The sequence below is a fragment of the Hypanus sabinus genome, chromosome 5 (genome assembly GCF_030144855.1).
Source record: "Hypanus sabinus isolate sHypSab1 chromosome 5, sHypSab1.hap1, whole genome shotgun sequence".
NCBI classification, from domain to species: Eukaryota; Metazoa; Chordata; class Chondrichthyes; order Myliobatiformes; family Dasyatidae; genus Hypanus; species Hypanus sabinus.
The window spans coordinates 152,154,262-152,170,060 of NC_082710.1; the positions used below are offsets into that span (position 1 = coordinate 152,154,262).

General features: G+C 42.7%; 1 protein-coding gene across 1 annotated transcript in view; it reads right to left on the reverse strand.

Moving 5' to 3' along the window:
- Positions 1-15,016, reverse strand: part of LOC132394788 (major histocompatibility complex class I-related gene protein-like) — a 31,024-nt gene extending 16,008 nt beyond the window's left edge. The window contains 4 exon segments of the mRNA XM_059971195.1: positions 3,506-3,781; positions 8,246-8,506; positions 10,589-10,639; positions 14,398-15,016. Of these exon segments, the coding sequence (XP_059827178.1) occupies positions 3,506-3,781; positions 8,246-8,506; positions 10,589-10,639; positions 14,398-15,016 (1,207 nt within the window).
- Positions 15,017-15,799: the final 783 nt, after the last annotated feature.

Here is a 15,799-nt window from a genome sequence, read left to right on the forward strand (position 1 = left end):
CTGCATTGTGTGTGTTCTTTGGATTTCCAGCATTTGCAGATTTTTGTTAATGATGCTGGTGAGGTAGTAATTGGTGATAAAGAAATGACAGACAAACTTAATGAATACTTTGCATGTGTCTTCACTGTGGAAGACACTAGCAGTTTGCCCATGGTCCAGGGTGCAGAAGTGAGTGCCATTGCTGTTACAAAGAAAAAAGCGCGAGCAAACTCAAAGCTCTTAAGTGGATAAGTCACTTGGACCTGATGGACTACATCCCAGAGATCTGCGAGAAGTTGATGAAGAGGTAACAGATGCATTGATCATGATCTTTTAAGAATCACTTCATTCTGGTTTGGCCCTGGAGGGCAGGAAGATTGCAAATGTCATTCCATTCTAAGAACGGAGGAAGGCAAAAGAAAGATAATTATAGGCCAGTTAGCCTAACCTCAGTGGATGGAAAAGTGTTGGAGTCTGTTACCAAGGGTGAGGTTTCAGAGAACTTGGAGAGTGACGCTAAAATAAGTTGAAGTCAGTATCATTTCTGTGAAGGGAAACCTTGCCTGACAAATCTGTTAGACTCTGAGGAAGCAACAAGCAGGTGGTCAAATGAGAGGCAGTGGGTGTCACTTAGATTTTCAGAAGGAACTTGATGAGATATCATAAGATAAAATCCTATGGCATTGCAGGGAAGTTACTGGCATGGACACACGAATGGTTAATAGGCAGGGGGTGTTGAGCGGGAGTAAAAGGGAATTTTTCTGGTTGGCTGCTAGTGTTAGTAGGGTTTCTCAGGGACCCATATCAGGACTTACTTATCACATTGTCATTGATTTGGATAATGGAATTGATGGCTTTTTGGCAAAGTTTGCACATGATACAAAGGAAGGTGGAAGTATAGGTAGTGCTGAGGAAGCAATGCGACTGTAGCAGGACTCAGACAAGTTGGAAGAACGGGTTAAAAAGTTGCAGATGGTATACAGTGTTGGGAGATGTATGATACTGTATTTTAGTAAAAGGAGCAATAGTGCAGGCTATTATCTAAATGGGGAGAATGTTCGAACATCAGAGGTGCAGAAGAACTTGGGAGTCCTCATCCAAGACTCCCAGAAGGTTAACTTACAGGTTGAGTCTTCAGTAAAGAAGGCAAATGCAATGTTGACATTTATTTCCAAGGGGAATAGAATATGAAAGCAAGGAGATAAATCTGAACCTTAATAAGACACTAGTCAGGCTGCACTTGGATTATTGTCAACAGTTTTGGTCCCCATCTCTCAGAAAGGATGTGTTGTCATTGGAGAAAGTCCAGAGGAGGTCACAAAGATGGTTCAATGAATGAATTGGTTAACATTTGTCTATAGCAGCTTTAGGTCTATACTTACTGGAATTTAGAAGAATGCATAGATAACTCATTGTAACCTATCGAAAGTTGAAAGGTTTACATAGGATGGATAAAGAGGATGTTTACAATGGTGGGGGCATCCAGAACTAGAGAACACAGCCTCAAATTAATGGGCAATGCTTTGAACAGAGTTAAGGAGGAAGGTTTTTTTTTAAGCCAGAGTAGTGAATCTGTAGAATGCTCTGTCTCCACAGTCATGGAGGCCAAACCCATGGGTATATTTAAAGCTGAAGCTGATTATTTCTTGATTGGTCAGGGCATCAAAGAATATGGTGAGAAGGCAGGTGTCTGGGTTTGAGTGGGATCTGGGATCAGCCACCAGCCACGATGGAATAGTGGAGCAAACATGATAAGCTGAATGACTTTATTCTGCTCCTGTATCTTATGGCCTTATAGCTTTGTGAGCGCAAGCCTCATCTCATATGCCTTATTGAATTGATTAAGGATATGACAAAGCATTGATAAAAGTAATGTAGCGGAAGTGGTGTATATAGAATGTATTAATGTATTTGATAAGGCTTCAGAAAGGTCACTCAGAAATTCGGGAGGCCTTGGATGTTGTAAAACTTGTCGTGGATTCAGAAATGGCTTGCCACACCCCTGTTCTTTGTGATTGTTATAAATGAATTGGATGAAGAGAAAAGCTTGGTTAGTAGATTTGCAGATAACACAGAAGTCGGAGTTGTGGATAGTACATAAAATTGACGTAATGCATGTTACAATGGGACATTAACAGGATGCACAGCTGTGTTCAGAAGTGCAGATGGAGTTCAACCCAAAATAGTGCAAAGTGATTCATTTTGGAAATTCGAATTGGAGGCAAATACAGTTGCAACGTGTTTACCAGTATGGAGAAGTGAAGGAATCTTGGTGTCCATGCCTATTGATCCCTCAAAGATCTCACAAAATTTGATAGGGTAAAAAGGTGTACAAGTGCATTGGAGTTTATCAGTGAGGGAAATAGGTTCAAGAGACATGAAGCAACTTTGCAGTTCTATAAAACCCTGATTATTAGACAACAGTTGGATTTTTCTTTTTAATTCTGGCCAACTCATTACAGGAAGGATATGTAAGTGTTAGGGAGATTCACCAAGATGCTGCCAGAATTAGAGCACTTGTCTTATAGTGATAGTTTGAGTGAACCAGGGTTTTTCTCTTGGAACAAAGCTGGATGAGAGGCAACTTGTTAGAGGTATACATGAGGAAGAGGGAGGTACAGATCAAAGGAATATGCAGAGATTTTTCCCTTAGGGTGGAAATGGCTATAAGGGGCCATAACTTTAAGGCAATTGGAGGAATGTACAGGATGGATGTCAGTGGAAAGAAATGAGAGAGTGGTGAGTGCATGAAACATGGTGGTAGAGGCAGACATATTAGATATAATTTCTTAGGTAGCTACATCGATGATAGAAAATGGAGAGCTGTGTGGGGGGGGGACAAGTTAGATTCATCTTAGAGTTGTTTAAAAGGTCAGCACAACATTGTGTGTCAAAGGGTTGGTACTTTGGTGTAGGTTTCTTGGCTTTATGTCCTATATCCATTACATGATTGGAAGTGCATTAATCCTTCTAGCCTCTGTCCATTGGCAGTGAGAAGGAAAGATTTAAGATATGTGCTGCATGTGCCCTGATGAGTTGAGTGATTGTGGGGTCAATGCAGCAGACCACAGACTTGCACGTGGAATAAACACTGTAAAAGACTGAATGGGGAATGGAAGGAGAAAGGATAGTGGTAGAATCCTGTTGAATATGACAGAAAGTGTTGAAAGACTAGAGGAGTTGTAGGCAAGTTCCAGGGCAAGCTATGCCAAAGAGGAGATGTGGTTAGAATGGAAGAGCATGATGTAGATATAATATCATCAGCTGTTCTTTCAGCTACCATCAACGGAAGCCACAGTTCATGAAGGACAACAGCCTTTGCTATTCATATGGAGTTTCCACACACTTTCTGTCACTGAGTGGGTTTCCTCCAGATGATCCAATTTCAGCCCACATTGCAAAGGTATGCCAGATCTCCTTCTCACTCATAAGGAAATAGTTAATGGGTGTGTGCAGGTTATAAGTAATAAAGAAACATGACTCGATGCATACTATGACAAAACAATGCATTCTGCCCTGAACTCACCTTTTCGGGTCAGGTATGCTTTTCCAACTGCATAATAGTTCTTGCATAGTTGCACACAGTCCTTTTCTAAAAAGCTCTTGAAATATTGGTTCATTTTCACATTTTTATCCCATTTCTTTTTGAAGGACTGAAATACTGGATCATGTACAATCCACTCCAGTTTCTCTTTATCAAAGCTAAGTATGTATCTTCCATCATAAGCCAACTTCAGTATCCCTATATTGGGACTGTTTTCGTTCAGCTGACAACCAAACTGCCCTTGTAAGTAGTGATAACCTGAAAGAAAATTAAGTATTCATTTACTATTACATCTGGACAATATATGAGCACCCAAGTCAAAACACTATCATCCCCCTTCCAGCCCCATGGAGAATGCTCAACTCCAGAGGTAATCCTTTCATATTAAGACTGGGAACAGACTCAAGTACATGAAATAAACTTTGTTACATGGGAGATAGTGAAAAGCAGGCACCAAGGTCAGTCAGGAATAAATGCTGCAATCCTATATCAATGCCAATACAATTTTCTTTAATGACTGAAATATCATTTGTCACTGTTCCCTCCATAATCAACAAAGATGATGCAATATGGATTGTTAATTCACTGAGCTTAACCAGTGTGAAAACTGTGCCAATAAGACACATAATTTAACAGTGTCACAGTAAGTTTTATTGATTCCCTCATGTGCATAATTTACAGAATAGAGCAGACAACTTAAAAGTCTTTCTTCTGAATGGCATCTTCTTAAAGAAAGCAAAGCTCATGCATTTCCTCAAGCAGAGGGAGTCAATGCAATCATAGGTTCATCAGGTCATAAAGCACTTAAAAAGACTTTCCTGCAAAAAACAATGATACAAGAAAGCAAAGATGTTCATCTAGGATGTTCATCTCATGCTTCAAAGATGTTCATCTAAGATGTTCATCTCATGCTTCAAGTTGAAGCTGGCTCAAAGCAATGATATTATCCCACCTATTTCACTCATATGCCTGCCAACTCTGTACATCAACAGTGCTCATTTAACCTGGTAAAATGGACATCAGAATCAGAAGGCAGAGTTAGCCTCAGGTTTTTGGAATATGAAGCAGCATCATCATTAATAACTGCTACTCCACATCTGTGGTTTATTTTCAGAATAATTCATACATGGGAATGTGTTTTGCTACCCAAAGCATAAATTACCTGACTTTCACACTTAAAACAAAGTGATTGGGTAATGAAATTAATTTTGTACTGCTGCCCAAACTAAAAAAAAATCCTCAAGGATAACAGTCTGTCCATGTTTTATATGATATAGTCTGAGGCCATTCAACCCACTGGATCCAAGCTATCTGATTGAACAATTCCATTCCTCCAATAATATGTCCTTTAGCCTGTCAGACTACACTAGAGGAAATTTAGTCATTAATTAACCTACTGACCTGCAGCAAAATAAAGAAAATGCTGGAGTAATTCAGATGGTCAGGCAGCATCTATGAAAATGAATCAACAGTCAGCCTATCCAGCCAAGATCCTTCATTCAGACTGGAAACGAAGGGGGGAAAATGCCAGAATAAGGTTTGGGAAAGGGAAGGAGAATAAGCTAGATAGTGAAGCCGGGAGGATTAGGGAGAGGGATGAAGAAAGAAGTTGGGAAGGTGATGGGTGGAAAAGGTAAAGGACTAGAGAAGACCGAATTTGATAGGAGAGGAGAGTGGACCATGAGAGAAAGGGAAGAAGGAAACCAGAGGGAGGTGATAGGCAGGTGTGGAGAATAGATAAGAGGCCAGTGTGTGGAAAAGAAGAGGGAAGGGGAGGGGGGGGAATTAACTACCAGGTTAATGAAATCAATGTTCATGACATCAGGTTTGCAGCTACTCAGAAGGAATATGAGGTGCTGCTCCTCCTACCTGAGAGTGGCCACCTCACTCAAGCCTCCACATTAATCTGTTTACTGGCACATATCCCTACAAGGGCAGAAGTGCTAAACATGCCTATTGACATACTCACTCTCCTCCATTCAGGGCAGCAAACAGTCCGTCCAGATGAGACCGCACATCACCTGAACCTTTTGGGATTATCTACTGTATCAGATGCTCCCAATGTGTCCTCCTCTACACTAGCGAGACTCCAAATAGCTGGGGACTGCTTTCTCAAGCACCTCTGCTCCATCTGCAAAATGCATGATTTCCTGGTAAATAACTATTTTCATTTCTATATCCATTCTCATATGTCAGTCCATGCCTTCCGTTTCTGCCATGATGAGGCTACTCAGGTTGAGGAGCAACACCTCATTTTCCCTATATATGCTTGCAGTTTTAAGTGGCGCTGTAGGGTAATGTATTCAGTGAAACATGCATAATTAACCACCAACATTGAGCTGGCATTCTATCTAAAAGGATGGTCTGACATGATAACCCAATTACATCAAGTTTTTTGCTGCGCAGTATGTTCAGTGCTTGGAGGACAATAATGAGTTGATTCAGTTTTCCTTCAAATTTAAACCCCTCTGCTGTTTTATTTCTGAAAACCTAAACTGGTGACCCCAATGCTGTTGGACTATTCCAGAGTTATTGAACACACATCAGCACATGCATCACATCAGCTAATGTTTTGGGAGTGAAATGCTGCTGCCTAGTTTGTGCAAGCTGAAGCCTGACCTCTGTGTTGACACCAGACGTTGCTAACATACTGTAATAGCATCACTTAGTAGTTCCACAGCTGTGAGAATAGTGAGCTTAATTGAATACCAGCCTGAAAGCTCACCCTTTACAAACTTGGGACTTATTGGACTCGAGCATACCAAACAGATGCCTGGGGGATGCTCAGCCTTCAGAACTAATGGACCACCTGCAATCTCTTCTGGGAAATCACCATCCTTGTTTAATATTTAAAGAGCCCTTCATGCCGTAAATGTTTGATCAAGTTCACATTACCCCCACTAATGCATGTATGAAGGACTATAGCGAGCTGGCTAAAATGTCTGATAGTCCAAATTCATCCAGGCAGAGGTGCACAATTCCTCCTCGTTTCCCTGCCTCACTAAGCCTGGTCAGCAGGACCTCCAACACATGCACACCCCTGGCCATGAATCAGAAAACTCCAGGTCTGTGCTTTTGGCATGCTTACTCTGGTATGATCTCTAGGATGTGTCAACTGCCTTGCAGCTTCAACAGTGCCAGTGCATTGGGATATCAGAGGTCTGTGAACACTGCATTCCAGCTGCCAGTGTCATTTACTGTTTAGTACAGAAAACCTTTCAGGGCAATGCTTCAATATGACACAGGTGCTCAAGTGAGCATGCTGCCACAATTGATCAGAAGGCAAAAATGATAAAACATCAGTGGAGGTCACCAAACACAGCTGGATTCAGTCTTTCAGTTTAGACATTTACTCTGTGACATTTGCTTTACTGTCCTCAGCACTGAGGCAGTGCCCTTCTCCGGACTTCATGTCTGAGCTTTGTGACAATTTGCCCCACTGTGTGATGATTTGAGAATAAGTCTATGAACCTACTCCAGGCATCAAACCTATGGGCTAATTTTAATACTGAATGCTGTTGAGAGTTTTATTGTTTGCCTGATTTGTGTGTTTTCTTTCTTCCTCTGCATATTGGGTGTTGGTTTTTTTAAAATTGGGTTCTTTCTGGTTTTGTGTTCTGTGGCTGCCTGTAAACAGACAAACAACAAGGTTATGTAATTTATAATTTTTTTATCATAAATATGCTTTCAATTTTGATATCATGGTCTTCTTCCCCCAAGGACCACTCTTCTGTCTTTTCAGATTCCTTCTTCTCCAGCCCTGTACCTCTTCCATCTATCATCTCCCAGTTTCTTACTGTACTTCACTTCCACTCTCCAACCCACCTGTCTTCATCTACAACTTTCTAAGCTTGTACTCCTTGCCCCCACCTTCTTATTCTGGCATCTTTCCTCTCTAGCCCTGATGATGGGCCTCAGCCCTTAAGGTTAACTGCTATATATTTCCATAAAAGCTTCCGGGCCTGCAGAGTTTCTCCAGAATGTCCTGTGTGCTGCTCTAGATTTCCAGCATCTGGAAAATCTTGTACTTATAACCTACTCTCCTGCATGCTTTTGGGGACCTGTAGGAAAGCAAGGCAGCGACATGGTCACATGAAGAAAATGCAAACTCCAGAGGTAGCATTAGAGGGCAGCATTGAGCTTTTGTAACTGGAGCTATAAACTAATAGCTCTACAAGCCATCAGATGTAATTTTGCTGTAGATTAAATGTCTACCGTGAATAGAACATAAAAATGGTACATTTGATAAAGGAAACATGATTGATATTGTTCCTGATAATAATTCAATGAATATCTTATTGACATTAAAATTATATTAATATAGATCTGAAGGTTGACAGAACTTGTGACCATGCAATAATAATTTGCTGCAGATATGAATCTTTTTCAATATGTCCAGAGTTAATTACTATTTCAGTAAAAATTTACTAAATACACAAATATCATACGATAAAAGCAACATTATGAAAAATAATCAGTTAGACAACACCACTGTCAATGCCAGCTGTGGCAGAATGAATTTCACAACTTACAGTCGGAGTTATTGGTAAACCAATTGCCCAAGCTATGTTATGTCTGACCTTCAAAATCCTAGTGCACCATAGCGCAGCCATACAACTATTATTTCATGACATTTCATATTTCCAGCATCTGTATTTTTCTTAATATTCATTTGCATTGACCTACACCACCTTCCAAGTTCATTCAATTGACTGAACTAACCTGTAGTTGTGTTATGCTGTTGCAGCCATTCTGTAGCCTGCCCCTTTAAGATTCCATGGAAACCCTGTTCAGTCATGGTATCGTTTGCCCAATAAGACTTGTCAAATGCAGCTGCCATCCATCTTTGTCTTGGGACTGTCATTTCCATAGTTTTGTCATAGTACTGGATCTCACAGCCATCCAGGACACCAACAATGCTATACTCAGGTAGATCAGCATTCCCATGATTCAGAGTGTAGTAATAGATCAGTGAGTGAGACTCTAGAGAGAACAAAACAATAGAAATATGTTAGTGAACAGTGACTGGAAATAGCTTAAAATAATATATTCAGAGAATAAGACATCCCAAATTCAGATGGGTTGGTTAAATGGCCATGGTATCCTGCCCATAGTGTGGAACTGAGTGGTGAAATCTGGGTGTAGTACTTGGGAATATCAAGAGAAAAATGAGTTATTGCAGGATATGTGCAAATGGTCAGCACAGATTTCCATATCAACCTCCGCTGATTAAGTTAGATCACATTATGCTTAAGTGAGACCTACCATTTTTATTATACATTATTTATTCAATTACAGTATTTTATTTTATTTAGCAATACAGCATGGAGTAGGCCCTTAAAGCCATGCTGCCCCAGCAACACCTGACAAATATGATCAACTCTAAACGAATCACAGGACAATTTGCAACAACAAATTAACATACCCAATATATCATTAGACTGTGGGAAGAAATCAGAACACCCAGGAAAACCCACACATTCCATAAGGAGGACATACAGACTTCTTATAGGTGGTGCTAGAATTGAACTCCAAAACACCAGGTTGTAATAGCATTGAGCTAACAGCCACATTATGTGAGAGTGTTATCTGCCACTGACACTCTCCTCCACCCAGCAGAACATGTTTTTAAAAATTAAGACAAACTTTTTTTTAAACATTCTTCTCACTTTATACAAAAATAACTGAAGCCATGAGCACCAGCTATGTATCCCTTTTTGATAGCAACTTGGTAGAGTGCTTATTGCTAGCTCCACTCCCTTTTTTTCCGGTAGAGCATTAATAACTGCATTGGTACTATCTTGGTATGGAGCACACCTGTTTTGTCAATTTTCCTACTAACCCTCTCAGTACTCAAATTCACAAAGAACATTTCTGATACATTTCCCCTCCATCCAGATCATCTCAGAAGATGAACATAAAGCTAACATTTACTATAAACACAAAGGATCCATCATCTACCTAGACTACACCCTCTCCCACCATCTTGTGTAGTGATACCATGGCTTTCTTGGTTTCTCAGTCTCTAACACATCTATTCTAAGAGATGGTTTTCTATTCCAGAAGTGTGGCTTCCAATGGTCTGACATTAGTGACTCCTCAGTGACATCTCCTTCCACCCACCCCCCCACACTTCCCTGCACAGCCTCGTCACAGACAAGCAAAGTTCTTCTGTTCCTCATCTTTCATATCGGCCCATGCATCTAGAATATCATTCATCATATCCATCCATCACAACCACACAACCTATCACATTTCCCTGATCTCACATCACTCTGCTTTTAATAGAGATCACTTTCTGCATGGCCACCTACTTTATCCAATTCCTCCATATTCCAGAAATACAACTCTTGCTCCTACAACACTTCCATCATCCACTGACCTAAACTGGCCTTCCTGATGAGGCAGAGATCCTCTGTCAATGTGGCCCACTCTATATTGGAGAAACCAGGCACAGATTGGGCAACTACCTCACTGACCATCTGTGCTCCATCCACAATGGCCATCTCAAACTTCCATTCACAAGTCAATTCATATCTCCTTGCATTCCCACTGGGATGCATTTGCCCTTGGTCTTCTGCACTGCCAGCATGCGGCTAAGTTCAAGCTACAAGATTGGAAGCTCATAAACTACCATCAGACATAGGAGCAGACTAAGACCATTTGTCCCATTGGGTTTGCATCACCATTTCATCCTAACTGATACATGTCCCTCCCAGCCCCAATCTCCTGTCTTCTCACCATACCCACACATGCCCTGACTAAACAAAATCCTATCAACCTCTGCCATAAATATGTCCAATAACTTGGCTGGCACAATCACCTATGGCAATGAATTCCATGAGATTCATCAGTCCCAGAAGAATGTAATTGATCTTCCTTTGCTCCTGCTCTAATATCAGCACATCCTTTCTTAGATAAAAGGGCCAAAACTGTTCACAATACTCCACCTGAGGCCTCACCAGTGGGTTATAAAGCTTCAATTGTTGCAAGGACGTGGCAGTGGAATGAACCCAAATGCAGAAAACAGCGTGTAGGCAGAGTCAGGAGGCATTATTAACGTACCAAGCATGGAGTCAGTATCCAGGAGCAATGCTTGACCTAGAACTGGTAGTCCTAAGAACCATGAGACAAGGTTACTCACATTGGAGTCAACCAACAAACTGGCAGCTCCTTGTTGTGCTCACAGGGTTTTTATACTGCATTTGCTGATGGAAAGCAGCTGCTTGTAGTTAGTGGAACCTGGGAATAATTGAAACTAGCCGAGGTTGTTGAGGCCCAATTCCTGAGGTAAATAGCTAGGTGGGCGATTGCCAGAAGGGACCATGACAATACCCCTCCCTCAACAGGAGCCTCCAGGTCTGTCTGGATGGTCCCAATGAAAATCTTGGATGAGGAAGGGTCTAGGACAGGGGTCAGCAACCTTTACCACTGAAAGAGCCATTTGGACCTGTTTCCCACAGAAAAGAAATCACTGGGAACCACAAAACCCGTTTGACATTTAAAATGAAATAACACTGCATACAACGCTTTTTTGCCATTATGCTATGTATAAACAAACTAATGTGTTGCATTTATGAAATCGATTAACTCCTGCAGAGAAAACTAAATTGCATTTCTACATGCAACAAAAACATTTTGAACTCCGAAAAAAAGACGTTGGGTTGAAGGATACTTTTAAGTAAAATACTGAATGCCTATTTGAGTCCTTCTTGTATTTATCAAAAATGCCGAACTTAAATTGACCGCCAGCAGCAAACCAAACATAACGTCAGCCAGCTGTCAACCTGAAAAATAAAAGGACTATTTAACTGAACAATGAAAAAAATATGAATATACGTAAAATAATAGGCAATTAAAATATTTATCATACTTTGTTAATGGGTTTTCTGCTCCTGGATCTCAGCGCACAGCATCTGCACATCAGGGCTGTATGACGTCACCTTCATCTTTACACAGGATCGCAAGCTGTCATCTGTGAGGCATGCACGATGTTTGTTTTTAATAAAGTTCATGTTGGAGAAAACCTGCTCACAGACATATGTGGATCCAAAGATTGACAGGACTCCAAGTGCATACTTTTTAATGTTTACATAAATGTCGGGGATAGTATTCCATGTTTCGAACACGTTTGTCCGATTTGGGGAGGTTTTCAATATCACTCTATTTGTGATTCTGAGCAAGAACGGCCTTCTGACAGGCAACATCTTCAAGGTCTGCGTCAAGCGTCTAAACTTGGACACCCATATGTCTTTGTCAGCTATGTCGGCCAGTTCCACCTCAAGATCAGGTTGACTCACACCTGCCAATGCAGTCGTATTCAGTAGGGATGGATCAATGCTGAGGGGAGTGACCGGGAAACAGTAATGTGTTTTTTTTTTCCTCTCTGAACTCACCGAAGCGTTTCCCAAACGATGTTTGCATTGCGATGATTGCAGAATGTAAATACTCCGAAGTTATCATGTCATGAGCTTGTTTGAACTCTCTCAAATTAGGGAAGTGAGACAATGTGCCTTTCGGTAAATCTCTGGCAAGCATGGTCATCTTGCGCTCGAATGCCAAAACATCCTCCAACATGTGCAGGGCTGGGTGTCCTTTCCCCTGAGGAGCTGTGTTCAGCGTGTTTCAGGTGCGCTGTCATGTCTACCATGAAGTGTAGCTTTTCCAGCCACTCTGGCTGTTCTAGCTCAGGAAAGGTGAGCCTTTGCTGCCCAGGAAAGTTTTCACTTCTTCCAGACACGCGACAAAGCGTTTCAGCACCTCCCCTCTGGACAGCCACCGGACTTTGTTGTGCAGCAAGAGATCAGAATCTGCGCTTTCCAGCACATCATCAACGGAATTGATGGTGATTTAAACTTTTTGCCATTATTTTATTGAAATTCTGAATGACAACATCGATTACTTCTGTGCATTCCGGAGGAAATGTTTGAGCGCACAGTGCCTCTTGGTGCAAGATGCTGTGAAAAGTCAGCAGCTTTCTGTCCAGCGATTTCTGCAGTAAAGCCACAAATCCCCTGTGCACTCCTGTCATACTTGGTGCCCCATCAGTAGCTACTGACACCAGGTGCGTTGTCTTTGTTTCGTTGGCTCTTAAACAATTCAGGACAGCCTCACAGATGTCCTACCCATGTGTTTGGCCTATTAGAGGTATCAACTCAATCATTTCTTCCTGTGGCCCGGCAGAGTTTACATACCGGCAGAACAGCACTATTTGTTCAATATCACCTTTGTCTTTAGACTCAGCACAGGCAATCGAGTAGGCCACTGCTGAATTTATGTCTTTAATTTACTGTCTTATGATGTCTTCTGCCATTTTTATGGTTTTGTCTTTGACAGTCTTTGCAGAGAGGGGCATATCCCTGATTTTCTGCACAATTTCACTCTTGTTTTTAAAGTCCGTGAATAGATGTTCTGAAATCTTAATGAAAGATTCTTTTATATATTCACCATCTGTAAACTGCTTCCCGTGCCTGACTATTTCCTGAGCGGCAACAAAACTAGCATATGTAGTTGATTTTCCAGACTTCATTAACTTCTTGAAATGATTTTTGCTCAGATCAACCTTCCGCATCAGTTCCGAAACAGTTTTTTTTCTCTCATCTCCATCCAGATATTTTTGAGCAAAGGCTGCGTGTTTATTCTGGAAGTGTCTTGCGGCATTTAACTTTTTGTTGTTTGCTAGTTTCTCATTGCATATTAAGCATACCGGTAAACCAGTCTCGTCAGCAGTGGAAGCAAATGAATCTGCCCACGTATCATTAAACATTCTGTTTTCTTCAGTCACTTTTCTTTTTTTAGAATTGTCCATAGTTAGCCTACCTTGGATCGAAAAATTTTAAAAATTGCACACTGGCGGCTGTCAGGCATTGGCAGTGGTGACGTATATTAATAGCGACAAAAAACAAGTTTTATTTAGATTGTACAAGATCACCATGATCTTCAAATTTAGAATTACATTTCAAAAACTAACAAACTAACATAAAATACATTTTAATTAAATACTCATCATTTATTTTCCAAAGCCACAGGGAGCCGCAGCACAGAGATGAAAGAGTCGCATGCGGCTCTGGAGCCGTGGGTTGCTGACCCCTGGTCTAGGATGAAGGAGCTGGTGACCCAGGAACGCTCTTCCGTACCTTACCCTTCCAGTCTACAGGGTATTGGAGACTCCTGCCCCTACGGCGTACATCCAGTAGTCTTCGGACGGTATATGCCGGATGGTTTTCGATGATACAGGCAGGTAGGGGAGTGTCAGCCGGGGGACACAAAGGGCTGACGGAGACTAGCTTTAACGGAGACACATGAAAATTTCAGTGGATGCGAATGGACCTTGGCAGCTTTAGGCAGACCGCTGTGGGATTGATAACCCTTTCAACCTTGAATGGTCCCAGGAAGGGAGGGGCGAGTGTCCTATGTTCGTTTTTGAGTGGGATATCCTTGGAGGAAAGCCACACCATCTACCCAGGTTGGTACTCCAACTCCAAAGTCCGGTGTCGGTCAGCTGTCTTCTTATTTCGATTTGTTGATCGGAGTAGGGCCGTGCATATTTCCTCCCACATCTTAAGGCACCGATCAATATGGTCCCGAACCGACGGTACTGCAATCTCCTCTTCCTGTGTGAGGAACAGTGGAGGTTGGTACCCAAGGGAGCACTCGAACAGAGCCGTCCCAATGCTAGAGCTCACCAGAGAGTTGTGGGCGTACTCAGCTCATGGGAGGTGGTCGCTCCAGGTCGACGGGTTGTTTGCCATTTCACAATGTAGCGTCGCCTCCAGGTCTTGGTTGACCCATTCCATCTGCCCGTTTGTCTGGGGGTGGAAGCCGGATGACAGGCTGACAGATGCACCCAAGGCTTAACAGAAGGCCTTCCACACCTGTGAGATAAACTGGGGACCTCGATCGGAGACAACGTCCGCGGGGATTCAGTGGAGGTGGAAGACAAGGCGGACGAGAGGATATGCGGTTTCTTGAGGAAGGGAGTTTAGGGAGGGCCACAATGTGCACCGCCTTAGAGAATCGGTCTGCCACGGTGAGGACAGTGTTTTTCTGCGGGATGGTGGGGGTGGGATTGACGAAATCTCGGGCGATGTGTGACCAGGGACAGGTAGAGGACGAAGTAGACTTGCAGATGATCGATGAGGGAGACCTGGGCACAGATGGAACATGCCAAGACACCAGAATGTCCCTCTCCATGGATGGCCACCAAAAGTGCTTTCTCAGGACAGCCAGGGTATGATCACTCCCTAGGTGGCAGGCGAACTGGTATGTGTACCCCCATTGGAGAATGAGAGACCTGACAGAGACGGGCACATGCAGGCAATCGCTGGGTCCGTTGCCAGTGTCGGGGTCGTCCCACTGAGTTTCCTTTACATTAGCCTCGATCTCCCAAGTGAGGGTGGCCACTACGCAGAATGGTGGGAGAATAGTCTTTGGCCTGGAGGCGTCATCCGTGGAGTCATGCTGGAGGGATAGCGCACCGGGCTTCCCGTTCATGGATCCCGTACGGTACATGAGGGTGAACTTGAACTGACCAAAAACAATGCCCAACGGGCCTGGTGGGAGTTCAATCGCCTGGTGGTCTGAATATACCAAAGGCGTCCACCTCAACGATTAATTGATGGGATGGGTCCAGAAGGACCTGGATGGGGGCAGAGGTGAATCGCCTTTTCAGGTCGGTGAATGCAGATATCGCTTCAGAGTCCCAGCAAAAAGGTGTGGTAGTTGAGGTAAGCCAGATAACGGGGGCCAGCAGAGACTCTAGTCTCTGATGAATCTGCGGTAGGAGTTTGCAAATCCCAGGAATTGTTGAAGTTATTTGCGTGTTGTGGGTCTGGGCCATTCCTCCACTGCCCGGATCTTCTCGTGGTCTGCTTTTAGCAGCCCACTTTCAATGATACAGCCTCAGAAACTCACTGAAGGGACAAGGAACTCACATTTTTCCACCTTTGCAAATAACTGGTTTTCCCACAGTCTCTGGAGGACTTGCCAGACATGGTGTACATGCTCTTGGGAGCTGCTAGAAAGTATCAGGATATCATCAAGGTAAACAAATATGAACCGATTGATTAAGTCCCTCAGTACGTTATTGATCAGGGTTTGGAAAACAGCGGGAGTATTGGTGAGGCCAAATGGCATGACCAAATATTCAAAGTGGCCCAGAGGTATATGAAGGCCGTCTTCCATTCATCCCCCTCCCTCATCCTGACTAAATGGTAGGCATTGCGAAGGTCCAGCTTTGAGAAGATGGTGGCTCCATATAGTGGTTCAAATGCCAAA